The following is a 27,222-nucleotide window of genomic DNA, read 5'->3' as shown; positions in this document are numbered from 1 at the left end:
GCAAGCATCAGTGGATTGTGGCCTCTCAGAAGCCACCAAAGTCTGCTTCCTCACAGACATTTCTTCATGTCTCATGCACTCCATCTGTTCAGAAAGCATTCAGCAAAGTCAAGCAGGATTCCTTGCTTTGATTTAAATAGGTTTTTTTTTTAGTTGTCCCAGAAGCAGTGACCCTAATTCATTTTTATATGCAGAACTTTTTTTTAGAAGACTAAACAGAATAAAGTTGAACTACTTTGTACTCTTACTAATTATATTTCTTGTTCCCCTCTTCTTCTCAGCTGATGTTGAGAAGAGCTCAGAAAGCTCATGCTTTTCTTCAGCAGCAGAGTCGGGATTCATACAGAATGGGCAGATACAAAAGACATCATCTTAAGTGTGCCTAGAAGTAGTCTGAAATAATGACTTAATAATAAATCTGAAATAATGCTAGGAAAGTTCTAGAATTTATTTTCTTTCCTAAAATTGAAGGGGCTCTGAGGTCAAATTTCTAATGGGGATTAATGATGTATATATTTTCTAAAATTGTGTTAAAAGATATAACAAGAACACTTCTTTTTTGGCCACTGTCGAATGTTTGGTATTGCATTTTTTTCCCTAAAAATGTTACTTTGAAGAGGGAACTTGCTAGATTGGCTTACAATAAGGAGAGCAAAGAGTCTCTCCCAGAAAACACAGGGCCTTGGGTTGACACAGGGGCAGAATGATAAGTTTGCCTATCGAAAGTCACTTCATTTCATCCACCTTGAGAACTGGTCATCACTGTTTTCTTAGCAGTTGCAGAATTCACTAACTTCAAATTCAGTGATTAACTTGGGATGTGCCTGAGAACTTCTCTCCAAAAAATCCATGTGAGCAAGGCTTTTCAGAACCTGGGTAAATCAGCTTTCTATTTGGTGAGGGCAATAAAACAAGGGGCATTTTGTGATGTATGATGAAGATGAAGTACGCGTTGGCATCAGTTCAGGCCTCACTACGTGATGATCCAGCTCTTGAACTTGGTGCAGCTTGTCAGTGTTTGGGGACTGAGGTGACAGTAGGAGACACACAGTAAACACAAAAAACTGGTGCCCAGAGGGTCCAAAATAATTACATAAATAACTTCTGCTTGTTTTGGACATGTTAGTGGTCTCCTTAGCTCTAGAACTGTGTGTGTCTAACAGTTTACACTGACCTCCTTTAGCATTTTCAGAATTCTAAGTCCAGTATTCCTCACAAACTTATGGCATGCACTTGAACTTCACCAAAGGCTGGCAAGAGGTACAGGGTTTTTTTTCCTGAGTATAGTTGTATTAAACCTGTCTAGTAACTCTTTCCAGTGTAAATAATCCCTGTCTGAGTTTGGTACATGCAAATAATACAAACAATTGAAAACTGACTCTTCAACTTTCTTTTAATGCTGTGACTTTCTTTATAGGTGTGGTAACTCCTCATTGGCAGGGATAAATTCTAATAAACATTCCCCCAGGGAGATTAGAAAAATCAAACTATTAGTTGTGGTGAGTTAACATAGCATGTAAAAAGAGAGGCAATTACAACTGTCCTGTCACCAGATCAGCAGGTCTGTGTTGTGATTGATCTCATTCACTTCCAATTGCAAGAGGCATGTAAATGTCCTAAGATGTTTTGCCACTCTTGTCCCCAAGAGAACAGTGTCTTGTTGGGCTCTTTTTTAGTGCTTTATCAGTATTTTGGTAATGTAATGTTGGCAATACAAGGAAAATATTCTTTCAGAGGAACGCTCAGCAGTTCCTTGCAGCATAGTCAATGTTATTAGTGTCAAGTCTTACTTAAATAAACATATGGTGTTTTGGTTTGATTTTGTTTGGGTTTTGCTCATGTTTGGTTTAACCCTTTCTAAAAGCTCTGTGCTTCTGACAGTTTTTAGCTTCCAGATTTAGCTGGGAGCTAATTGTAGGAAAGGACAGGTAAGAATTCATGGCTTATGGGGAGAAAACAAGCACAGTCATTACAGTACACAGCTGGAAATGTGGAAGCTATGAATGTTGGTCTGGTTCCAAGGCCTCTTCTAGTATAAGAAATAGTCACTGTATAAATTACAGAAGCAGGTTTCTTTAGGTTACAAGAATAATATTTTTCCTTTGTATTTCAAGTGGTGGCCTGACAAATGCCAGTCCTGACCCCCAGCTTTTGTGACACAGTTGTTTTTTTTCCCTCAGTGAAAACATTGCCTTAGAGGTTAAAGCGTAAAGACTAGGGCAAAGCTTGAGTTGACATCAAAAGAGCAGAATTTCAGTTACAATACTTCTGCACAGTAGAAAGTGCTATTGCTCAACTTAATTTCTTCCCTGGGGATCAAAGCATTCACCTAGGAGACAGTATCTCTATGCAGTTTTTCTTCAAATCACAAGATATTCCTCTGGGCATGTTTTCAAAAGGAAGAATCACCATGCCTGGTGATTTGAAGGAGTCATTGCATACGTGATGATTTCTTTATCAGCTGAAGTGAGCAGGGAGTACATGCAGGTGCTGCCTGGCAACCCAGAGCAGGACAAAGTCTGTGATGGGTGGGATCCCTAGGCAGGCCCTTCTCTCAGGTGTTACCTGTTGGTTAGTTCCAGGTGGCTGTTCTTTCATATATGAAATTTGTAGGTTGAAGTAATTTTCTGAAGCGTCCAACTTGGGAGAAGAAATTTTGGCATCTAGTTCTGCAGTTGGCTTCTCTGTACTTTGCAGATCTGTTACCTCAAGCAAAGGTGTCATGCCACCTGTCATACATAGACATGTTCCTGGCTGAAGAATAAAGAAAATCCAGTCCCAGATGCTGTGAAGAATTGTGGTGTGTGAAACAAGAAAAGAGGCAGTAAGAGTTCCAGGGACAGTAGTGGGCCTTCATCACGACAGTCCACAAAAAGTTTTACTTTGCAAGTGTGTACTTGCACTGGGCTTAACTCCACCGTTATTGACTTTAGAGAAAAGTGTGGGTTTGTCAGTTGTAGGATGACCTCAGTTTCATATCCAGTGAAATTCTGAGAACTTCTTTTCATCGCTAGTCATCTCACCTTGATGGCTATGGCAAGAGCATTCAGAGAGACAAGAAATTGGATGACATATCTCCTCAGACGTCTGTGTAGGGATGTCCATACCTAATAATACAAAATAAATGCATGTTACAAATAACCTGAAATGCTTTTATATGTGTTTCATTAACCTAAGAACATTCTGGACATCAATCCAATAATATATTTCATGGTCTAATTTTGATTTCTTTAAAAATTTCATAGAAGATAGCTTGGTTGGTCTATTAAAAGACTTAACGGAGCTTCTCCAATGCACTAAATTCAAGTTCAGAATACTTCATTCGTATGTTAACAAATTAATAAATAGAACTTCTTTTTGTAGAAAAAGTCAGCAAGTAACAGTCTCAGAAGTATTATCTGAAAAATAAATTTCTTGAAACGCAAAAGTGACTTAATAAATTATGACATGCCAGGATGGACTTTACACAACCTAAGTATGTTATTTAGGAGACTCTGAATGCTCTCATTGCTGCTAGACCAACAAAGTTTATCCAAGTTTACAGCAAATAACCTGTCCTTGCATATGTAATGGACAAATTTTACTTAAAGCATCCTGCTGCATATTAGGAAGCTCTTAGATCATTAGTTTATGTGGCACCAAGCCACTTACCAAACTCCTAAGTGTGAAAGTTTGATTTCTAAGTCACAGTTTTGGAAGCTGCAGTAACTGTTCAGAAAAATCTATCCTTTAGCTGATAGAAACCCTGAAGAGCTGCAACGATGTGTAATATATATGCTTTTGTTCTTCAAAACAGAGTAGAGAAAACCCATCAACAGATGTTTTGTATGTTCATGTTGTTTTCTTCCTCTCCTCAGCACTTAGGTACCTATAAAGCAGCTAAAATCAATACACAAAATGTCAGGTTTGAAAGGGCATGTGTGCAAAGAAAGCATTCTGGGCTAAGGATGTGGTTCAAAGCACTGACTGTACTAACAATTTGTTCAGTAATGTAGTAAAAGCGTGGGCTTTGGTCTTCAGGTGAGCAACAGATTTGGAACAAGACAGCATTTTAACTTGTGATAACATTCACAAATTGATGCTTCCCTGCTGATACCAGGCATGATTTACTGAAGGGAGGAGGAATAGAAGGGAAGACAACAGCTTGGGATAAGGGCTAATGGTGCTGTTGCCATTGCATTACCCCAGCTGAGCTGACTATGAGCATCAGCATGGTACCAACCACACACCTCCTTTCTGCAACTGATAACATTTTCTGTCTCTCTGTATTCACACTACTCTCTTCAGATCCTGGTTCTTAATTAGAAATCCATTCTTGCTTTGCCTTGCCAACTATACTAAAATAAATGAAGTACATTTTGTAACCAGTGGCCAAGGACAGGTGCATCGCTGAATTTTCTTCTGGATGGTGTTAATTGAGCAAAACCAATAAAATAGGCATAACCGACATGCACAAGAAGAAAACTAATTTTACAGAGTGCTTAAAGCTTCAGGCAAGATTGTGGTTTTCCTGTAAATTTATGCTGTCTTTATTGTATTGGCTACTGTAGCAGAAATGTTGAGGTGGAAGCTGAAACGTGGTACAACTTATTTTGAAGTATTTTGAAATCCAGCCACCTCTCTGTGATGAACCTGTATCTACTTCATATTCTAATAACTTTCTGGAGCAGCATTTTTATGACTAGTACCTGTGAAACAGGCAGGAGTTCTCTGAGCCCTTCACAAAGTTTGTACTGTGTTTCATGAAGTGATTTCATTATTTCTCAGCACAAAAGGTTACTGAAAAGAGTGTTCATCCAAGAGAGAATATGGGGAAGAAAAGGTTATACTTGCCAAGCACTGAATTGTTGAATATATTGGTGTAGACTTTAACATGTTTTCATATTGTGCCCAAATTAATACATAAGTTGCCCCAGTGCACATCTAGAAAAACATAACTCTTGTGGGATTGCTTTAGATTTACAGCAGCTGAGTTTTATTCAGCTTGGATCTTCTGTGTTGGAAGAAATGTTTTCAGTGGTAAATAAACTTCCACCTCCCCCTCAGCCCCCCACTTGTGGGTGACTGACCATTGAAAAATGTCAGATAGAGGCAACCTTGATTTGGTACAGAACATTGAATCATTTCCTCAACCAAGAAGTTAATTTTTCTTGATTCTTTCTTTCCTTTTTTTGCCCTGCTGACGTACGCAGCACAAAAGATGTGTGTGGCTTCAAATTGCTGCAGCCTTTCTGATTTTTACAAGCAGGGAGGTTTTTCCAGTGGCAATTTGCTTCTCTGGTAGTTATGTGATGGCAGGTTATTTTTGTGGAGACAGTGGAAGCTGGAGCTGCTGGCACAGCTTGAGCACCGGCTTTCTTCTGTAGCTCATGCCGGCCCCTCTTGAAGCCGTGCCGTGGGGATGAAGTCATACCTGAACCATGAATGTTAAGGTACTTAGCATTTTGGGGGCAGAATCGGGCAGATTGCCAAGAAGCCATACTAAATGACCCTCTTCTTACAGGCTGGTCAGTTCTTCATGCAAATCAACTGACAGCTAATACAAAATTAGGCAGTGTGGTTATTTCCAGGTAGCTTTCTTGTCTGCTGTGAAACTCTCTGTGTTTAGATGCTGAAATACAAACTCTGTTGTAGACATTTGCTGAAAATGCGTTGGCAAAGTGCTATTTATCTTAGAACAGTGTGAAAGCAGTTTTTATGCCACAGTTACGTGTTCTCTGTTTGGATAGCAGAATGCCATGGAACAGCCACAGCTTGTTGCTTACACGGTGTCCGGGCAGCTGTTGCCACCTTTGGGGTGAACGTAACAGCACTGCTGGTGCAGAGAGATTTGCCTTCCGTTTTGAGAGGATGGAGAATTCCTTTAATGGCACTGTTGTTAAGGATTTATTTTTGTACCAGAAGTGAATGAAAAGGCTGTATCTGAATGAAAAGGCTGAAGTCCAGAAGTCTACCTGTAAGGCATGTGCTCCTGTATGTGAATTTGTAATCTGTTCATTTATTTTAAATGTATGCAAGTTTATCTTCCTTCTTGGCAACAGTTCAGCATTTCCTTGGTGTTTTGCTGTAGTCAGCTGAAAAGCCAGACATTGAGATCACTTTCCAGTTGTTTCTGGGTGTCGCTGGTATTCATCACCCTCTTTTTGCTGTCCTGTAAGTAGCTCTTATGCTCTCGTTTACTATATTGTGTTCTGTACCTCTTTCAAGCTGTTTTTAAAACATTTTAGCAGGATTTCATAAGCATCTGCCATTCCTAAACAACTTGAGCTGTGTTTGTTTCCTTACTGCCTTGAACAGACTAAGCAAACAGAGAAGTTCCCCTTTATTTAAATGTTCATAGCCTTGCCAGTGTTCTTCTGCTGCTGGGTTTTACACACTGTGGGAGTCATCTTTGTCTTTCTAGGCTCTCCTTTGAAACGCTAGAACTAGCTTGTTGTTTGGTATAATAAATGTGGTTAGATTAAAAGCCAAAAAAACCCCTCCATATTATATGTTAAAATTATGTTCTTTGGCTGCGACTATCAGTGTTTTAGGGAGTTCCCTTCTGAGAAGTACAGAAATGAGTTTAGTTTCTCTGTGGGTGCATCTTTTCCTCCTTCAGAGGGGAAGAGGGGTTCATTTATGTGGCCCTTAAAATGCAGACTGTCAGGTCAGTCCTGCAGAGACATCCATATCAGAGACAGGTTTCTGGAGCTGTTTGTGACCATGAGGAGTCTGAGATGGAGTACTGGACACAAACAGGTCTGAAATGAGCAAGAATAGCTGGTTTTGCTTGTCCTTGGCCTTCACACAGTCATCACTAATGTGAGGGACTCTACAGTTGAGGGGGGAGCTCTGAAACTTCTCAGGCAGAAACAAATCTTGCTCTTACTTTTTTCCCTCTATCAGCATACATGAGCAAGGATTTTGTGGAGGGGTATCTGCAAGGACTTATTTTCTGTCAGTGCTCTCCTAAATCTCTATTTCATTGAACAAATCTGTGGTGGTTTGGTTGATGTTGTAAGGAGCACAATGTGACCCATGGTTTTAGAATGAGACTGGCATACAGGTCTGTTCAGTGAAAGGTTGTGCCAGTTCATCTGCAGTCAAGAAAATGCAAAATTATTTCTGCACTTTTCTATAGAAAAACACAAGTTATAAATAAAACAAACCTTTCAACTGCTCATTTTAAAGTTAGGCATAAAAATGTAGTAGAGAAGATCAGAGAAAAATGCTTTTTATCATGCCTGTAATCTTTGGTAGCTCTTCAAGAACAAGAGGTCGTCTGCAGAAAGAGTCCCCTGAAATCTTACTATCTGCAGTTTACCACCCAGATTCTTGCAAGGCTCTAGAGAAGAGGTGTAGGCTCTACTCATCTCCAGTGATGAGTGGAGTTTAGGAAAAGAGAATCCACCATCTCTAAGGATATGCACTCATCGGGAGACCATGACAAGCATCTTCTTATTTTTGACCTTTTGAATATATAGGTCTTAATGCAGAACTAAATCCCAGTACATAAACCAAGAAGTAAATATTTTGAGTACTACAATCCCTCAATGATCTGCACTTGTCAGTCAGTACCACTTCCAGGCTTTCTTTTGAAATGTTCAACTCATACTTCCACAAAAAAAACCCCCTCGTATGGAATTTCCATTAAGCAATGCACTTAGGTCTGTGTATTTCTGGGAAAGACACATCTTTGTAGAGCGTGTCCTCTAAAATGGTCTTGTTGGTTTCAAACTATTTAGAAACAGAAGTATCGGTTTGCAGAAAGATTCACTCAGTGATAATGCCTATCTGTTTTTTGCCTTTTCTCTCTTTCTGTGCTTAATAAGACAAAATGAGGGAAAAGAAAAAAAAAAAGACTTCTGAGGAATGTGCATGGAAAATAAAAAAATAAAAGAAGACAGATGAATTTACACCGCCGGGTGTCAGGCTGTAATATGATTATGCTGGCAAAACTAAAAAAGGAAATGTTCAGAGCTCATAGGCATTTTAGGAGCAGTCATTAGCTTAGCAGATAGGAAAAATAATTTGTTTGTGAGCGTTCTGCAGTTCCTGCACTCACACATTACATTACTAGTACACAGGTAGGTACATGCTCTGACCAAATGCCATGGAGGCTGCAAAAGCTTAAGAGGAGCTTGCCAGGGGGGCTGTTATTTCCAGTTAAACATAAAATCTGAAGGGTACAAAATGTCAGTGCTGAGCAGTATATTTATGCAATGGGAAATGGGTCCTTTTGGGCTCCTCATCCCCCTGCAGCAGAGTGCCTTCAGTGAGGGATTGAAATGGCAGATGTGAGTAAATCCAAATGGCAGATGTGAGTAACTCCAAATGGCAGATGTAACTTCCCGCCTGCAGGTTGCATTGCTCATTCTTCTGTCTTTCTGTGGGGAGGTTCACCTGTGGTGCTGCCTGGGGAAGAGCCTCGGCAGGGATGTTGGAGACTTTTGCCGTGGTCCTTCTGTGGGGCAGGGTGGGAGAGGCTGGGTGGGGAGGGGAACACTGGCACTTTCTGCATGGAGAGAGCATGCCTGTGTGCATGTGAATGTGCTGCTGTAGGACAGAGAAAGAGGAGGGAAGGCATTGCTGACATGGGAGGGTAGGAAGAGGGGACGCAGGGCTGGTGCTGTCTCTTTTGGGGTAAGAGATGGAGTAGAGATGAAGGATGTCCCATCTCCTGCATGACCTCTGTACCTGTCAGGGTTTGACCGTTTTTGTCTCAGTGCTGGATGAGAGCACAAAGGAACAAACCTCCTGTGATAAAGCCAAGCAAGGTCTGGGATTTCCTTGCCTCCTAACCTTTTAGGAAAGCCCTGTATCACTGGGGCTGTGTACAGGCTCTTTCCAGAGGAAGAAAGCCCAGTGAGGTTGTGTTTGTGGGCTTCCAGCAGTGAAACCAGAAAGTGAAAATTTCAGAGGGATCAAAGATCCTGGCGATTAAAGCAGTCACCATATCCGTAGCAACTCAAGCTGACTGCCATCCCACCCTGTGCCAGTCCCTGAGTAGCGGCAAGCAACTCTTCAGGAGCAGTCAGAGGTCTCTCTCTTGCCTAGACCTAGTAAAAAAGTTTCATTAAAATTGATGTGATTCAGGAATTACATGGTTCCACTCCTATGCAGTGGAAGTGCAGATTCTCCTTTTTCTCTGAGTTTTCAAGATGAAAATCCTATTCAATTCTGCTCCAAAGGGAAGCAATGTTTGCTTAGACAGATCTTGCTTGTTGCTTCTGCTACTCTTGTGGAAGAATGGCATTGCTCTAACGTGTCAAAATTAAACCTACCTCTCACTCAGAATATAGCAGACTAAATGTTAAATTAAAGCTAAAAAGATGAGGAGAAAGCAAGCTGATTGTTAAACTTTTAAATCCAAAGGATTCAGTATGTGGAACTTCCACTTAATGTTGTCATATGACAAATAGGAACAAGACTTGATTGCTTGTTTATATTTTGGTTTTCATTCCTCCACTTCACTTAAGCTTCAATGGTCCATGCAGATTAGGAAAGTTAAATCAAAGTTCTGGGGATCATGGTATCCCATCTAAAATAGCTTAAGGGCCCAGCCATACTTAGAATCATAGAATTGAAAAATTCGGTTTGTGTTGGGAGGGATCTTTAGGGGTCCTTTAGTCCAACCCCCTGCCAATGGCAGGGAGACCAGAAACAAGGTCAGGTTGCTCAGAGCCCCGTCCAACCTGACCTTGAATGTTTTGAGTGATGGGGCATCCACCATCTTTCTGGGCAACCTGTGCCAGTGTTTTACCACCTCCTGTAAAAAACTTCTTCCTTATGTCTAATTTAAATTGACCCTTCTTCAATTTAAAACCATTATCTCTTGTCCTGTCACAACAGGCCCTGCTAAAAAGCTTTTCTAGGCCCCCTTTCAGTACTGAAAGTCTGAGTGTTTCATTCAAATAACTTATAAAAAGCACACTTTAACCTTCTCCTGTCATCTTTTAAATCATCCTATGTGTACTGGTGATTTTCACAGCCTCCTTATCCTTTGGGATATAAATACATCTTTTTTTGGTCCCTATTTGAAGCACTTAATCTAGGTGTTTCAATAGCAGGGCATATTTACTGAAGGATCATTTATCAAAATGGAAAGGGTTCTTTGAAAGCCATCTGCCTTAATTAATTTTAATTGAATTAATTTAAAATACATTAATTCAACTGTGTGGAAATTACCGGTCTGCCAGCCTCATATATGCCTTGGAAAGGTCTGCTTTGTTCTTGTTCTTGAAAAACAGATAGACTATAATAATTGGAGATAGGGATTTGCTTTTAGGTCTTAGATTTTTTGAGGGACAGTCATTTTTCTTAATTGCCAAGTAAGCTCAGTGAGACCATAAAATAATTTCCTTAGTATATTTTACTAGAATTTTGATTGCAATATGTCTTCTTTTTATGAAACTAGTCTATAACTGTGAAGCCCTAAGATAGTGTCCCAGGCTAAGGTTATTAGAGAGCAATAGAGATGATTCATACTTTCATAAAATAGAAGTATATTGAAAGGCTAAAGAAATTAAACCAAATTAATCCCATGTGTAATTCTACTGACTTGTTTAGGCTTGTAACTACTATGAATTTTACCTATTAGACCTATTCTCCTAGGAAAAAGAGACACTCTGAAGCAGCATGAAAGTCAGGGAGGTTTATGAATTGTTGTGATCAATGGTACCCTTTCTGCAGACATGCGGAGGAAACAAATAGAGTCATTTAAAAGTAGGAAGGGAGAAGCAAGTATAGTACTTCAGATAAACTGTTCACCTGAAGTGTAAAATTAATCCAAAATAAGTTCTAAGGAAAAATTTCTTAATGTGTATTACGGATAATCATTTAGCCTATTTGTTTCTGTCATTACTCCTCAAGAGTGTGGGATTGTGGATTTTTGATTTATTTAATTTCTTTCATCGGTGATGAAAGCAGTGCTTAGCTGGCTCATTCCTAGAAAATTTAAGAACAAGATGCTCTCAAGTACTTATGTCCCTATATTCCTTATTCTGTGGAAAAAGCTTTTCCCCCAGTCTCAGAACATTCTGGCAGATGATTAAACCCGAGGGTTTCGTTATTCTGATCCTTTGTGCCCGTGGGTGTAAAATCCCTGCGGTCTCTGACAATGGTTCAGTCACAAATTTTCTGGTGTGCAGGTAACAGGGACTGTATCATCAGGTGTCCTATCTCCTGGAGATAACTCTTATCACCAAATCTGAGTGGGACAAATCTGATTCAGTGATCTGCTCTTGAATGTCAAAGCGCTCATTCCTAGTACTGTCTCCTGGCTGTATTATCAAATTTCAGTGGAAGCAGCACAAGCCTTGCAATTAGATGAAGTACATGGAGAACTGCAGGGTCAAATTGTAAACCTGTACTATCAGGATATGTCTCAGTGAATTGTAATTGATTTAATTTATGTTTTTACTTGCAATTTAAAGTCTATTGTAAATATAATTGAGAAAGTCTTGTGAATTAAGGTCATTATTTAACTTAAATTCTAAGCCTAAAAGAAGATGGATTTCTCAAATCTCGGTCTATTTTCTTGGTGAGTCACCATGAGAGGGGGCAAATTTTCCTACCTGTAATTTCATTAAAATCAGTAAATAGGACTACTGCCAAGATTGAACAGGCAAACTGTAAAGGATATGACCTCAGTGAAATTGTATTAAAGCACGACGTATGCTGGAGAATGAAATGAAAGTGAAAAATTATTCATTGAATACTGAAGAAATACTGTTTCTGAGGCAAAAATTTATGCTAAAGCATAAATAAAGTATAAATGGAACATACTGAGCAAGGAACTGAGGGGCCCCATTTAAAATGCAATTGTTGAAGACAGTGCAGCAAAGTCATATAATTTCTTGAAATATATCCATATGTCCTATTGATTTTTCAGCTTTGTGAGTGTTAGAGTCACTGACATGTCAAGGAGAGCAGTAGGAAACTTAAGTAACTCATTAAAGGCTGTTTCAGGGCACCAAGTTGACTTGAAGTTGGAGGTTAGCTTCATTTTCCTTGTATTAGACTTCACTTGCCAAGTGGCTGTTTCCTTCCTGGGCTCACTTTAACAGTCACCAGATTAGTCTGAAAAGCACAGTGTTCTCTTCTCGGTTGGTTTATCTTCCCCTGAGGGCAAACTCAACCAGAATGATTTTGCAGAATTTTCCAGTGCCTGTGGTGGTCTAAGGACATGGTCAAGACAAAGTTTTTAGGGAAAGAAATTATCTTTTATTAGTTAGAAAAATGTAATTGGAAAAACCTTTGGGTAGGCCAGCAGAGATAGCTATATAGAATTATCCTGCAATAGTTCACTTACATTAGCAAAATCAAAGACCTTTTACTATCCTTGAACTGAGTTAATAAAATAATATTTTATTAACTAATGAAACATTTATTGAATTGAGCAAATACGATTTTCTTTCCACCATCCTATTCAGTGAAGAATGCCAAATGAAGTATTTTGGATTGGATTTCCAGGAGTATTCTTGGAAGAGCCAGAAAAATAGTTCAGGAAGCCCAGACCATTTGTGGAGAAATACATGAAAAATTATGGAGGAAATAGTTATACAGAGTTTCATGTGTTTGAGAGAAGTGTTTGAGAGAAGTGTTGGGGTGATGTCTGCAAGATATCTCAGTGGCTCTCGGACTGATACTTGCTGAAGAGGGTGGTAGAGATGCTCCCACCAACAATAAGCATTACTGAAATAGCTGAAGTTGTCAACTGCTTTACCTGTCAGGCTGGTGCTTAAGGAAGCAAGCAGAATAATAAAAATTTGGAGTGTTAGATTTACAGACTCACTCATGTCAAAGAGCTGTCTTGCAGCTTTCCATTGTAAAGAAAATAAAACTAGCCTTTATTAGTATGCTAGTACTTTAACTGTTCAATAAAGAATAGATTTAAGCTGACTTCGTTTTTAATGCTGTTTCCAGTCCTCTGTGAGTATGTAGCAATTTAATACTAAGTTTCACTTCATTTTTTGCTGGTTTGGTTTGTGTTGGGGTTTTTTTTTTGTATTAGAACAGACTGCTACGAGTAATTCTTGTTCTGGAAATCGTGATGACTCCTTGTGTGTACTTGCACTATGAAACCAGAATGCAGAATTGAAAAACTTAAATAGGAAAGTTTTACTCAGAGAGAATAGTGTTTGGATTTGGTTGGACTTTAGCTTTTCCAAAGTGTTCATCAGACATAAAGTATATAAGACAGAGAGTATCATCTCCTATGCTCAGGTGAAGAAATGCTAGGGGGTGTGACTGCAAAACTGGCTAAACCCAAGTATTTCCACATCAGTCAGGTGAAACTGAGATGACCAGGGAAGAAGTCCATGAAGAAGATGGGGGATGGTCTCCTGGTCTGACCCAGGCCAAAAAAATACAGCTTGTAGATTTGAAGAAGGAAGAATCATACAAATAAAATACAATTAATCTGGCTTTGTGTATCATTATGGAGTGTTATCTGGCCATGACAAAGATAAAATCAAAAGTCAGATTTTATTTGCACAGCTAAAACAATCAAGTGCTTCTAAGCACTTGTCCTTGCTTTTTAATGGAAATGGCCCTAGTCCCATGCTTTGAAGGCTTAGGAACTTAGCAAGGTGCCTGCACCTATTCACACTGCAATTCCTGCTTGCTGCCAGACTGTTACCACCTAACTGCTGAATGGAAAGAAGCACAGGCTTCCATCCTTCTCAAGTTTCATAATGGAGGGAGAACCCTTTCACCAAACCCACTTCTACCTCCAGGGGACACTCTGGAGGTCTTAATATGAAATAAACAGGGACTTTTCTCCCTTGAAGGGTGCTGCCTGCAGGGCAAAGAATGCACTTCTGTGCAGAAGGTCTCATTGGAGCTGCTTGTTCTTTTGAGGGCTTCAGACAATATCAGTCTGTAAAGGTTGTCACAAATACTATAGATTTGGTGGCCAGGGTGTTGTAGCACATGTCATATTAACAAAATAACTTATCCACCTCAAAAAAACCTGAAAAGAAAGATCCTTGGTGTAGTAAACTGCCCTTATATTTCTTGTGCATACTCTCCAGGTTTTCTTCTTCTGGTCTATTGGGATAATTACACACATATTCTTTTAAGTTAAAAAAAGACAAACCTGTTTTGCTGTTACCTATCTAGTTTGCTGCTAAGCCGTAAGGTCTCCATTCTGCCCATCTCTCTGCTCATCCATCATCAGACCTGCTCTCCTGCAGTGTTCCCCAGAACTGAACAAGCCTCTTCCTCCCTGTCTCCATCTTGCTTGCTTTCCAAAGAAACTCCTCACTACTGATTTCATTCCTCTTCCTCAGTAAGGTTCCAGAGCTCTCCTTTCTTCCTGCGTCTCTTTAGCTTCCAATGTAATTTCTATGTCTCATACAGACCCTCACGTAATCTCTCTCCTCTACGTACAAGCACAGATACAGCTCCCCATGGTTATTACCTGTCTGTCAGCCTTGTGCTCCCAGCTTTCAACCCTTTGTGCCCATGTGTTGCTACCAGGCAACTCCTCTTGCTCTGCAACTCCTCTTCTCTAAGCACTTCCACAAGGACTTCCCTTCCTGGGAACATACTGTACCTCCAGGTACACTCTGATTCACTCTGAGCCAGGTGGAAACATTCCTCATTCATGTCAGCAGATCTCAAGGAGATTTGGGCCTTCCCCAGTTGAGAGACTTTGGGTACACAGCCATGTTGGTTACGTGCATGGGATTGTTCCATTCTCATGTATCTGCTAAATTGTAAATTCATCTTCTCACAAAAGCATTTTACATTTCACAGTGCTGATTCCTTTACTGGAGTGCATTGTGTAAGTGGACTCCAGTATGCCTCAAGCTTTTTGCTTGCTTCAGCTTTTCCCAGTGGTTTTGTCAGAATAGTTTTCTTCCACAGAACTGGAAAGAACCAAATCCCTTGCTGCTTCTAATGAAGTATACAGATTGATGTACATATGCTGGTTTATGTAGATGACTTGTGTGTGTTCCAGGAAGTGTTTGTGGGATGTGGGGGCAGCAGATATCAAAGCAGAGGGAAAAAACTTGTTTGATGCTTCCCTAAGGAATTCCCAGTTGAAAAGCTGAGGAGAAAGGAGATTGGAGAGGTTGGGAGATACTAATTCCCTTGCGTGCCTTTGAGAGTGCAAAAGAGCATAAATCTAATTGAACTGCAGTGTTGTGATTGCAGGGGCTCTGCAAGGCAAGGTTAACCTTAAAAATTATTTCTAATTCTGAAATTGCTCCTCATGTATATTCCTGAAAGTGGGCAAAATTCTCTTGTATTTCAGGCCAGATGCAGATTCTAAGAAAGGATTTAGAAGATTGGATCTGTGTGGCTGAACTCAGAAAGTGGCATGTGCATTTGCAACAGGAAATGAAAACTCTGTGGGAATGAATGGCCCAAATATAAGAGGAAGAATTAGGTTGGTCAGTTGATTCATTACCACCGAGTTTCATTTCTTATTCCATAGTAGGTGATGTGTTTGATTTCTTTCCAGCATAGCCGATGAGTCAGAAATGAATTGTGTTTCCCATTAAGTCGACTAACATTTATGTCATTGCTCTTGGTCACTCACAGACATTCAGAAAGTGACATGCTTGGTATTGACTGTCTGGTATTGACTGCCTTCAGCTAATGTCACTTCATTTATTACTTGCTGCAGATAACTTCTGATTCAGTTGTCAGTATCATGAGCCCTTCTCCTCTCTCCCTTATTTTCTTTCACAAAAAGAAAATTGTGCCATTACTTAGAACTGCTTTTAGTTTTGTAATGTGTTCTCCTGTGCATCAGAGCACTGTGCATACTCAGGGGTCAGACACAGCTCACAGTCAAGCTTTCTACTCTCTATGGGTTTGTAGAGGGTGAACTGCACCATTGGTGTCTGCACATTCTCCAGAAGCTTAAAGGCAGCAGGATTAATGTTATGTGGCATTTTTTCCCCTCTTGTCTTTCCCATGAGTATAATACTGGTTTTATGGAAGTGATCAGAAAATTCAACTGAAAGTTTCCAAGTTCCATTCTGAGGAAGAAAAAAGTCCTACAGCTTTGGCCAAGGTTTTCAGATTCTGTGCCCTAAAATGATGGACTTCTGAACAACAGGATCAAGATTCTGGGTATTCAGTCAGTGCTTCTGCCTGCACCAAGGCAGGAAGTGGAGGAATGCTGTAATCATGATATCCCAGTCTGACCATTTTGGCATTACAAAGATCATGTATGGAAGCCATTTTTGGTCACTGTTGATAAGGATGTTGCTTCTGGTGCAAGAATGTAGTGCAGGTCATGTACCCAGAGCAGAAATAACACACAAGACATTTGTGTAAAATGTCTGTCCATTCTGAGAACATTTTTCTGAGAAAGGCCAACTCTGTTGGTACAGAAAACCAAAATCATCTTTGTAACATGAAATAATAAAAAGTACTCTTGTTTCAAGTTTAGTCATATATTAAGAAACCCAAAAGGTAATAAATTTAATTCTTTTTCCTTAGTGGATCACTTCTAACATTCATATAGTCAACTATATTGCTTCTGCATACTAAGATATGTGTGGTCTCTCGTCCTAAGCCCCAAACAAAATCAAGACCCCTGTGTTTGGATATACATATGGTAAAGATGTATTGATAAAGAACACTTACTTATCTTTCTGTGTGCTTCCCAGCAGTAAGGTTGCCAGTGAGTAACAAACGTTCTTGATGTGAAAAAACACATAAGATAAATTTGTCTCACAAAATTTATGTGAGTGCCCAGCTTACTGTTAGTCATCATCATAATCTCTGGGCTGTCTTCCTTAAAAGCATGGATGTTCCTAGCTGGTTTTTTTCCTTTTCTTGGTCCAGAAATGCCTCACGATAAAGCATAAGGATTACGTGAGCATGTGTAGTGACAATGTTCCTATTCTGAGACCTTTGGTAAGAGGAGACAACGACATGAGGATGCAGCTGCAGCAGAAGTGGATGTGAAAGCGTGGCAACTGCATAGCAAGATGTGGTTTTCATCTCAGTTGCACAGTGGGAAGCACTTCATTCAATTAATTTTCTGTTCTCCTTACTTAGAAAGTTTTAAACCAACAGGCTTTTGAGGTAGAGGTGCTTGGAGAACACTCATTACAAGTAAATAAAAACAAGCTAAACACCACTTAAAGGACTGAAGTTTTTTCTGAATATATTAAGATGCTGAAATGCATATTAAAGTAAGAGACCCTTGAGACACAGAATCAGTCAGTCTGGCTCTGAAAGTACTACTTGGCTATTGAATTTTTCACCTGTTTGTGAGAGGATTTCATGCTTTCTAGTTTGTTCCTACTAAAGAGCATTCAGAACGAACAGTGTTTCGGAAATGTAGCTTTCTCTGATAGCACAGGCAGAGACGATTCATAAGTTTTTGGCAAAAGTGCCTGAATAGAATGGAGTGATGTATTTGGTCTTTCAGTCTCCTGCGTGAAGCTGAGTTGCCACAGTGCCAATGCTGGAAACTTTTTGATATTTATTGAGGAATAGTTTGTCCTTCCAAGCAGAACAAATCTGGTGTTCTGTCTCCGTTAAACAGTAGAAGGATCAGAAGCAAAAATAGCTTTCACAAGTACTTAAGGTGATGATTTATCTATTTTCTAACAGATAAGAGTGAGGAAGAGACGACACTGACATTTAATGTCGACTGTGTCACCTGCTACAACTGAGCACCTTTAAAGCACTGTTTCCCTTGATTCTCAACACAAATTGTTTCAGGAGAATTATTGTTCTTTTCCTGTCATTTATTTAAATAAATTGTCACCAGATTCTGTGACTCATTTTCCCCCAAAGGGATGGCTATGCTGCCAGCAAAAGAAGACGCAAAGATTAACAAACTAGCTGTGTTTTAGAGAAAATGCCACCGGTAGTTTGCCTGCCACTGTTCTGTCTGAGGACACTTACTTGAATGTCTGATAGATCATTAATTGAGTTTTGCTTTTGGCTGTAATCTGTTTTCACAAGCAGAGCATTTCCTTCACCCAGAATGCACACCTGAGTGGTCTGCTGTGCATTCTGGGTGACCCTGCAGAGATTTCAGAGGCATATATGAGAGGATTAACTTAATACTCCCAAAACCTCCTTAGTGATGTCTTGGCCCAGTAATGAGCTGCAAAGTTAGTCCTGGTGATGGAGTGCTAGCTGGAGTTCCAGTCAAAGCCTTCAGTCTCTAACTGTAGTAGGTGAGCCTTTCTGGGACATGCACCTGCCTTCCTACTGTTGACCCTCCACATCCCTGCCCAACTCTTCCACCCCGTCACCTTATACTTGTGGGTGGACTGGGCTTTTGCTATGGCAGAAAGGGAGCTGGGGGAGTACTGAACTTTGTGATTTGGAAATCTGGCACTATTCTTTTGGAACTGTGCTCCATAGTCTGGTGAGCAGTGACAGAGAAAAATGACAACAGTAATTTGGAAACTCAGAGAAGCAAGTGCACAAAGGTGTTGGCAACATGTGAGTATCTTTATCTTGGATAAGGCTAGAGCAAAATGGGTTCAGTGAAGCTGAAGGAGATATAGCCAGCAGGAGGAGGAGGAGTGGATTGAGAAAATAGATGCTGTGGACGTTGTAATTATTGTTTACTCTGTGAGGAGGCATGACGAATACTGTGCTTAACAGATGCAAGGAGATGACAGAAAGGTAGATATTTCCCAATGAATGTGTTAAAAAAATTAAAGGTAGAAACAGATAAAGAGCAGAGAAACTCTATATCCTTACTTGGATGTAGGCCTTAGAAAATACTGTTATAAGAGAACATCAGAATGAAATTGAAGAAATCCCTTAGAACATTAACGAACAAAATGGCATTTCTCTCGAGTACAGCATCAAGTTACTTTGAATAATGTCTGTAATATGTTGAGAGGTGAGCTTAAGTTTTGCATTATATGGACCTATAAATGGACCCATGTTTTGTAATGTCAATTCTAAGCCTCTTGGGGTAGTCCCTCATCTTTCAAATATACTTAGAGAACATTCTGTGCTAGTGCAGTGTAGATAGAAAAAACAGAGGTGAAAACCCTTAATGGTAAATGTTATGTATGTAAAGGATGGTGTATTTTTAGATAGCTAAAATTGAATTACGGCCACCAGACGGATGGATAATGATCAGCTGATTTTCTGTCTGACAGATGTTTTAGATTTGTCTCTGCATACTTTTTAAATCAAGTGCATAAATCAAAATTCACTTACATGAAGGCACGTCACATTGTGCCCTTCATCATCTTCCTGGGTTGTCTAGTATTACACAGTGCAGGGAGATTACATCAGAGGAGGAGATGTGCTGAAGAGGAAAGGGAGGGCTTTGAAACAAGTGCAAAAGTGCAAATTACTGCAAACTGTACTGCAGAAGAGAGTAGCTTCATATGGCATGAGTTGGAGATCAAATTTTCTCCATTTAAAAAGTAACCATTTAGGGGCCAAAACATCCATCATGCAAGAGAGAAAAGGGGCGGGGGGGAGAAGTCCACAAGGCAGGCTTGAGAAAGTGTGTTTTGATGTTCATGTCATTCTGTAGGTCTTATGTGAACAGCACTCTGCTCACCGGAGTATTTTTGGCTCCAATGTATTAATGGCTGAAATGAAATGGGCAAGAACTGCAAGCACGCTGGTATTTTGGCACTGAGAGTAACTTTAGTGATTTCACTAAGCAAAAGAAGACCCCAAGCATTTTCTGTTCTGAAGTGCAATTTACAATCTCTTTACTTGCTGTGGTGAGCGTATGAAGAAAAACATTTAGGACACCTACAGTTTAATAAATATGAACACCCCCAAAAAGCCATGAGACTTGTGTATGCAAACATGAATTCGTTCTCCTTATTTTCATATTTCATGCCAAGTGCTGATCTCACCCTGTCATAGTTTAATGCTAAATCTAACTGAGAATGTTGATGCATGTTTGACCATTGACTGAATCATCTTAAACGTCTCTTCCAGCCTTGATTACTCCATGATTTTTATGTGTTTTCTGAAAAGGGTCATTCTTGAATGTCCATGTATATTTTCTACATTTTGCCTCTGACAGAAAAGTTTCATTTGGACTTGACCTGTTTTTATGCAGGACAGGGACCTTCTGCTACATCTCCAGGTTAGAATTTTCACTTACTGATCTTGGTAAAGCAAGCAGTTTCTTTGCATGTTCAGGTCATCTTTCAGACTTGGCAGTCCTACTTGTGCCTTTGTTTCTTGCCAATAACAATTTGTTTCTTCTATTACAAGGTACTTAGAGATACAAAAAAGATTAAGACTATTTTTTCTTGGTTTTGGATTGACACAGCTGAAAGGCACTTTGAGGGAGAAAAAGAAAATGCTTGTGGTAGAAATGGCAGGTCAACATCAGCAATCAATTTTCTGCCTCTTCTTTCTTGCACATCAGAGCAAGTTATGCTTGATATCTATTTGTATAATTTTTTCTATCCATGAAATGAAAGCAGTAATATTTCCCAAGCTTAGCAGAATTTTTAAAGGGAGACTGTGATGCTCTGCTTCTTACATGAATAACACTAACATGATTGACACTTTCCATATCCAGTTCTTAGTCTAAATACAGCCAGTTGTCAACCAAAAGCTGACACCCTTCTGTCAGTTTGGTCTCCAGTACCATCTGTACCCCTTACCACACAAAGCACTGACCGTATTTACACAAAGAGACAACATTACTGCTCCCACATTTCCAACAGAACTTCATTCATATAGAGCAAGTAACTATTGTTTATAATTGAGTCATGGGTACCTAATTATTATAAATTGCTCTGTTAATTATCACATTATTGTGTAAATGATTGTATTATAGCCTTTGTGACTGCTAATGGCAGTTTTCACACTCTGTGTGCCACTTGCAGCCAAGTATCCTGCTCTAGGTGTACACACTTAATCTGTTGACTGGGGGTGTGATCCTGCAAACATTTCTCTGCCTGGTCCAGAACCCATTGTGGTCAGCAGTTTTCCCATTCAGTTCAGTGGGTTTTGAGACAGGGATCAAGGGAGCAGTGTACCGTTGGTTCCATTATTTCCAGGATTCAGTAATTTATTAGATAAAAGTCACATGCACAAATGAAGGTTAAACCAGGATAACAAGCAGCAGAGGAAAACAAGTGGTTTGATATGTGAAGGATAAAGAAATTCTACGAAGAGTTTCAGTTTGTGTTTTGAGAGGTCATTTTATATCATTTGCTCCTCTGTGAAATGAGTTTGTTCTAAGATTCTAAATAAGAATCTGAACAAGATTCATAATAAGGGAAACATGCTTTATTTCATACAGACTATATGACAACCGTTTTAGTTCTCTTCCAAGTGATTGTATGGCAAAGCCACTTAAAAAGAGGGAACGGGTCATAGAAGGACAGACAGATGGCTGACAGAAAGGCCTGTTGCTGACCCTATTCACAGGTTTCTTGTACATGCAGAGCTGTTCATTGTGCTAGTCTGATGTGCAAACGGTAAGTTAAGGAAGTCCACAGAGTCTACTATCTTCTTCAGGGACAGAAATAAAGCTTAAACACTCAGTATTGAAATGTAAGGCTTTTAATAACAAAAGAATCATTGGGCAAAGCCTCTGGCTATTGTATTGTTGAGCAGGTGATTAGCATCCATCAGGTTATAGCTGCTTTCTTCTTCTGTTTGTTCCATATGCAGATGTTGCTATGAGGAAAGGAGTCAGCAATGACTGATGTGGAGCCTGTGGTCACAGATTTTGCAGCATCAGGACGCGCAGGCCGCCGGAACGCCTTACCAGATATCCTGGGCTCTCCTGCTGGTGCTGGGACTTCAGAGCTGCCACACAAACTGGCTGAGCTCTCTGTTTCAGAAGGTAATGGCTGTGCATTCAGAAAGGGACATTTTTATGCAGTCGTCCTTTGTTTTGTCTTTAAGACTTCCACCACCATGAGGTTTTGATGTCAACACTAATATTTCTTTCATCATTTAGAATTAAATTCAACCTTCCAAAGCAGTTATCACTTGTCCCTCCTGATGAGACAAGTTAATATTAACCCATATCCATATCCATCCATAGATCCAGTGTTAGCAGCCTGGGGAAACAGTTCAGTGCTGGGAACTGAATTCCAGATCCCCTGAGGAAGAGAAAACACAGTTTCATTTCCGGACAACTTGGAAAGCCCATCACTCCAGCTATAAATTTGATTGTACACCTGCACTGAGATAACTTTGCAAAAGACAGCAGGGCTGTGCTGTTAATACAATTACAGCTATCCTAACTCAGACATATACATTAAGAGTAGGGTTTATAGTGATTTACTCCTGCTAGTAGGATTTCAACTTTGCTATCTGACACTAGTACCCTATTTTGCCATGTCCTTTAATTTGATAAGGTGTTCTGTTGATAAAGCACAGATCTAATCAACACCAGCTTTGTGAATTTTTTTTTTTACTTTCAGACTGACTTCAGGGGGATTTTCAGGTTCAGAAAAATCTGATTTCTAATGCCTATGAAATGAAAATTACAGACTGGCCCTGAGCATGGTCTGTCCCTACTTTTTAAATCAGAATCAGAATTTTTTTTCTTCTCATTTGTCACTTTTGCTTCTCTGACAAATACCACCACAACAGATGGTCCCACATCCAAGAGCAGTGATGGTGTGGGTGCAGCAAAGGGGAAGGCAAGCCTGTGCTGAGGTGTGAAGGGTCCATGAATCCGAACTGAAGTAGATGATAAAAGGGATTCCTAGTCTCCAGAGTTGCATAGCCTCCTTTTACATTGCCCTAAGAAATTACAGGATGTTAGATGTGTAGCCTCCTAAAGCACCATAAAGGCTGGGGGGAAGGATTTCTTTGATCACAAACTGTTGTTATTTTGGTGATTTAATTTATAATTATGTGTTTGGGGTTCTGTAATCTAAACCCCACACGGATACAGCAAAGGATTGCTGAGCAGGTAGAAAAAACATTTCCTGGAGGAGTGAGAAGGGACCAAATGACCATATCCTGACTTGAACCAGGAGAAGAGCAGAAATTAAGAATCTGAAGGGGTGCTGGAAGAAGGCATTGCTTTGTCTCAACGAGAGATTTTTCCCTATGAATATGCAAATTATGTCCCTATATATTTTTCCCCTCTCCATGCAACTGAAGCACTGGAAATTCATTCCAAAGTACAAAGAGTCACGTAACATTTAGTATTTTTGTTTTCAAATTGCATGGTTTTTTATGTGCCAAATAGATCTTCTGCCTGGTACGATCAGGCTCCAGCAGGAGAGAAATGTTTCCCTCATTAAAGAGGAGGCAGATAGGAATTTATATTGCTATCAGTGTCAGGAGCTGTGGAAGTGCAGTGACCAGTCCAACCCACGGAAATATTCATTGCTATATTATGTGTAACTAACCTTTTGTATTGTTTAGAGCAGTGATCCTTGAAGGACATGCACCACGTTAAACACAGCATCAAAGAATACAACAGCTGTAAATAAGTTTCTCATGTTTGTTTCACTTCAGCCTCTGGCAAGTTTAGTAGTTGGAAAGAGTGCACTTTTTAAAGCATAGAAAAGTTCTCTCTTTGGTCTTTTCCTGCCCTCCCTGAATAAAAACAAACAGGAAAGAGTGCAAGCATGGCATAAAATAAGTATCTAGCCCTTCAGATGACACAATAGTTCTCCTCTCTTGGTCTCCATACAATTCCTTAAAAAGAAGAAGAAATGAAACACAGTTTTAGCAAAATGTGCTGATGCTTTCTTAGAAATACAGGACCAGCACTGCCAGGATTTAAAGAACAATTAAGAGCATGGAATTGTCCGTTTCTTTTGTCATTGACACGTAGCTGTGCCAGAGCATGTCGGAAGGCAGCAGATTCTGTTATCAGCAGTTTACAGTAGTGATAAGAGGAAGTGAATACAGGATGCAGTTAGGTCCACTCTGACAGCTTGGATGCTTTCTGGGAATGGGAATTCCACAAGTACCAGATGAGAATTTTAGCCTCATTGTGTTGTAAGTTAAAGTTTTGATGAGACAGCAAACAAACAGAGGAGAATTCATCAAAATGGAAAGACAGTTTTGAAGTTCAAATGCTGTGACAGGGAAATAGTTTGTTTTTGAAACATTTGGGGCTCTAACAGACGTCCCTTTTGCCTATTTCTGACTTTAACAATAAGTTGTTAAAAAAAGAAAGTAATTTCCAGCTCAGAATAAAGAAATTAGATAAATGAGAGAAGTGGAGAAGATGGAACATGTGGCTATATAAAGTATGCCCTATTTTGTTGCTACTCTGAAATTCAGATTCAGTGAAGATTATGGGAAATGGTGAGGAGGACTCTCTCCATCTTGTTTCAAATTTAGCTAATGGTCATTGGATCATACATATCCTCTTTCTAAAATGCTGTCAGCTACTGTCATAGTGAAAAGTCAGGAACAAGATGTGCTAGTACCTTTTGGTTTAGAAGAGGAAAGACGCTTTGCTTTATTTTTTTATGAATACACAAGGACCCTACCTGTGTGATACAAATGTCCATGTACTCTGCAAGCCACATGAAGTTGATGTTCTCATGAGATGAACAGGAGAGTTTCTGGCACCAGCTGTTTATCTTGGAGCCTAACTCTGAAATGCAGACCATCTGTATCCTGTCTGATAATCGTCTGGTGGTGTGTAAGTTTTGGACCGCTGAGACTTTCCACAGGTGGTCTGGTGGGAGGTCATACTGGAACCATGTTAAATAGTTGATTGGTGTCACTGGTGACCCAAAGGTTGAAGAGGAGGCTGCAAGAAGTTTGAGAGCAAGAAGCTGTACTGGTCTTCTACATTTGGTAACCTGCCTTAGGGTACCATTCTGCCGATAACACTCAACAGCTCAACTAGCACCTACTGCACACCTAAGTGCCACAAAGTATGAGATTAGATTTCCTCTAACAAACTCTTTTCCTCTACCCTGTCTGAAAGACTCCACTGATACTAGATGTCCAACCCTGCACAAAACCAGCCAACAGCTACATTAGGCTGGAGGGTGTCAAATAACTCAGTCCTTTATCACTATAGAACTCCAAAGCCTCTGAACCTCTGAGCAGATTTAAAACATCAAGCAGTTTCTGCCAAGAGCTTTAGCTGGTGGATTGTGTATGACATTATATATTTGCTGTGGTATGTAGAGACCAAGATGTATAACTCTTTTGAGAGTTGTTTGTGATATTTATAGCAAGTCTGAAAATGTACCCTTAGATCATGACTGTGGAGGAGATGGAGGAGTATGAAGTGGAGGACAGTACAGCCAGATATGCTGAGCAGACCTCTCCTTGTCCCCCAAAAGCTATGGACTCCCATAGATTTGGGTATTCTGTTACCACTGGTACTACCATGTGGGACTTGAAGGTAATATGAAAATGATTATTATTGTTTGCAAGGAAATCAAGGCAAGAGGAGTTTCTGCTTCTCAGTGAGTAAACTTAATCAAAAGAAACAGCATGGAACAATTCATATAATGATCAGAGACACTGGGGAGCTTCTATTTATATCAGTCCTGTAAGAATTCAACTCTACTCTAATCTGTGGAAAAGTGAACTTCCAACTCAGAGCAACAAAAAATCCCCCATCTTGTGAAGACAGGGTGAATTCACGCAGGTATTTCTTGTCAAAGGTCAGACAGATAACTGGCATGTCCATAAACTGTAATGTTATCTACCTGAAACCATACAGTGCTCAAAGGAATGAAATACTCTAATTTGATTTTGGAAATGACCCAGAAAAAAAAATAATAACAGTAATACAAAGTTATTTCAATTTTTACAGCCAAATGCACATTGATCAGCCTGTGCAAGAAGTGGGCAAATCAACACCAATAGACAGCAGCTTTTAGAAGATGCCTCTGAAAGTTCTTTATCTCTTGAGTTAATCTCTCTTTCTAAAGCACCCATGACTGTGGTAGTAAAGAGTCAGTCCAAACAGAGATGATCAGTGAACCCAAATATTTGGCTGCATTAAAAAATCTGTGAGAATATGTGTGGTAAAAATGTTTAATTCTGTCTTTGTTTAGATGCAGGAGCAGAGGGTGGAGAAGTGTCATCATCCAAAGCCTTGCTGGAAAGTCAAGAGGCGGAAGGAAAATGCAATGATTCCTAACACCTAAGGACTTCTGGGTTAATGAATCCCATCAACAGACTTCCCAGTTTCCCTGTGTCACCCCTTCTGAATGTGGTAGCAACTTTAGCAGCACAGACATGACTTTGCAACACAGTCATACCTAGATGATTATGTGGATGGCATACAGTTCTTTCTACTGTCATCCTTCAAAAGCAATGTTCTGCATATCCAAACAGGAAGAGAACTAAAGAATATATCTCTTGTTTTCAGTTTTCTCTCTTGTTTTGGTTATAGTATTCATCCTTACTAATCTCCTTTGACAGTTTCAATTAATATACCTAGGAGATGTACCAGGAACTAATCATTGTTTCAAAATAAAAATCCTGTTTCTTAATTTCCCAGATCAGCTTCTTTCTCTCTGACACAGAGGTGTATTCATTCCCTCCAATGTGATATTAAGTATATATTAGATCACAGACATTATCTGTAATTTATCTCCTGAGATTTTTGTTATCATTAGACATATGTAAATGGGTGTGAGAAAAAAAAAATAAATACATAAAATAAAATTTTCTCCTACTCCTGTCACCAGAAGGTTTTATAAACTAAAACATCAGTGTTTGTTTTCAGACTCTCCTTACTTCTGTTTGATTATGGCAGACCATCTCAGTTCTCCCACTCTTAGTAGTCTTGCCACTTTGGTCATTTGTTTTCATGCTGAATATTGTAGCTGTTCATGTGTATCTAAAGTAAAGTAGACATGTTTGTGTATGATGAAAATTGTTTAATCTCACTGTAGAAATTAAATATCTATCATCTTTTCTGTCTTCGGTTGATTTCTTGATGTTTCTCCTGTAGGACAATATTTAAAGCCCAAAACCACATATTTTTTTATTTCATCTGAGTTTTGCTTTGTTGTTTGCTGACAGTGACGATATTTCAATCATTGTGATTTTTACAAAGATTTTAGGAAAGTTTTTTCTCTACTGAAAGGACTTGTTTTGCTTTGGAGATCATGCTCTTGAAAATACTTGGCATTCATTCCCTTATTGTAGGAAACCTGAGATTCAGGTACAGACATGAACCTTCATGATTCCTGGGGCAGCAGACACCTATGTACATCACAAAAACAGAGGAAGCATCTCTGATGGGTACATCTCACATTTGACTGGTATTCCATCTATGAAATATTTGTGTAATCTAAACCTGGCAGGGAGCTTGTAACAGCTCAAGAGAGCTTGTAAGGC

The 27,222-nt window shown here is 39.6% G+C and overlaps 1 protein-coding gene across 7 annotated transcripts in view; it reads left to right on the top strand.

Moving 5' to 3' along the window:
- Positions 1-26,802, top strand: part of PKIB (cAMP-dependent protein kinase inhibitor beta) — a 53,845-nt gene extending 27,043 nt beyond the window's left edge. For 6 of the 7 annotated variants that reach the window (XM_010402234.3, XM_039569692.1, XM_039569693.1 and 3 more), the window contains exons 2-3: positions 21,595-21,769; positions 25,929-26,802. In XM_010402234.3, the coding sequence (XP_010400536.1) occupies positions 21,622-21,769; positions 25,929-26,014 (234 nt within the window). In that variant the 5' untranslated portion in view covers positions 21,595-21,621 and the 3' untranslated portion in view covers positions 26,015-26,802. Of the gene's footprint in view, positions 1-6,057; positions 6,154-21,594; positions 21,770-25,928 lie in introns of those variants that run through there. The other variant, XM_010402241.2, reaches the window with a different exon arrangement.
- The last annotated feature ends 420 nt before the right edge of the window (positions 26,803-27,222 follow it).

The sequence above is a fragment of the Corvus cornix genome, chromosome 3 (assembly GCF_000738735.6).
Source record: "Corvus cornix cornix isolate S_Up_H32 chromosome 3, ASM73873v5, whole genome shotgun sequence".
Lineage (NCBI taxonomy): Eukaryota > Metazoa > Chordata > Aves > Passeriformes > Corvidae > Corvus > Corvus cornix.
This window is presented reverse-complemented; position numbering and strand designations above follow the sequence as displayed.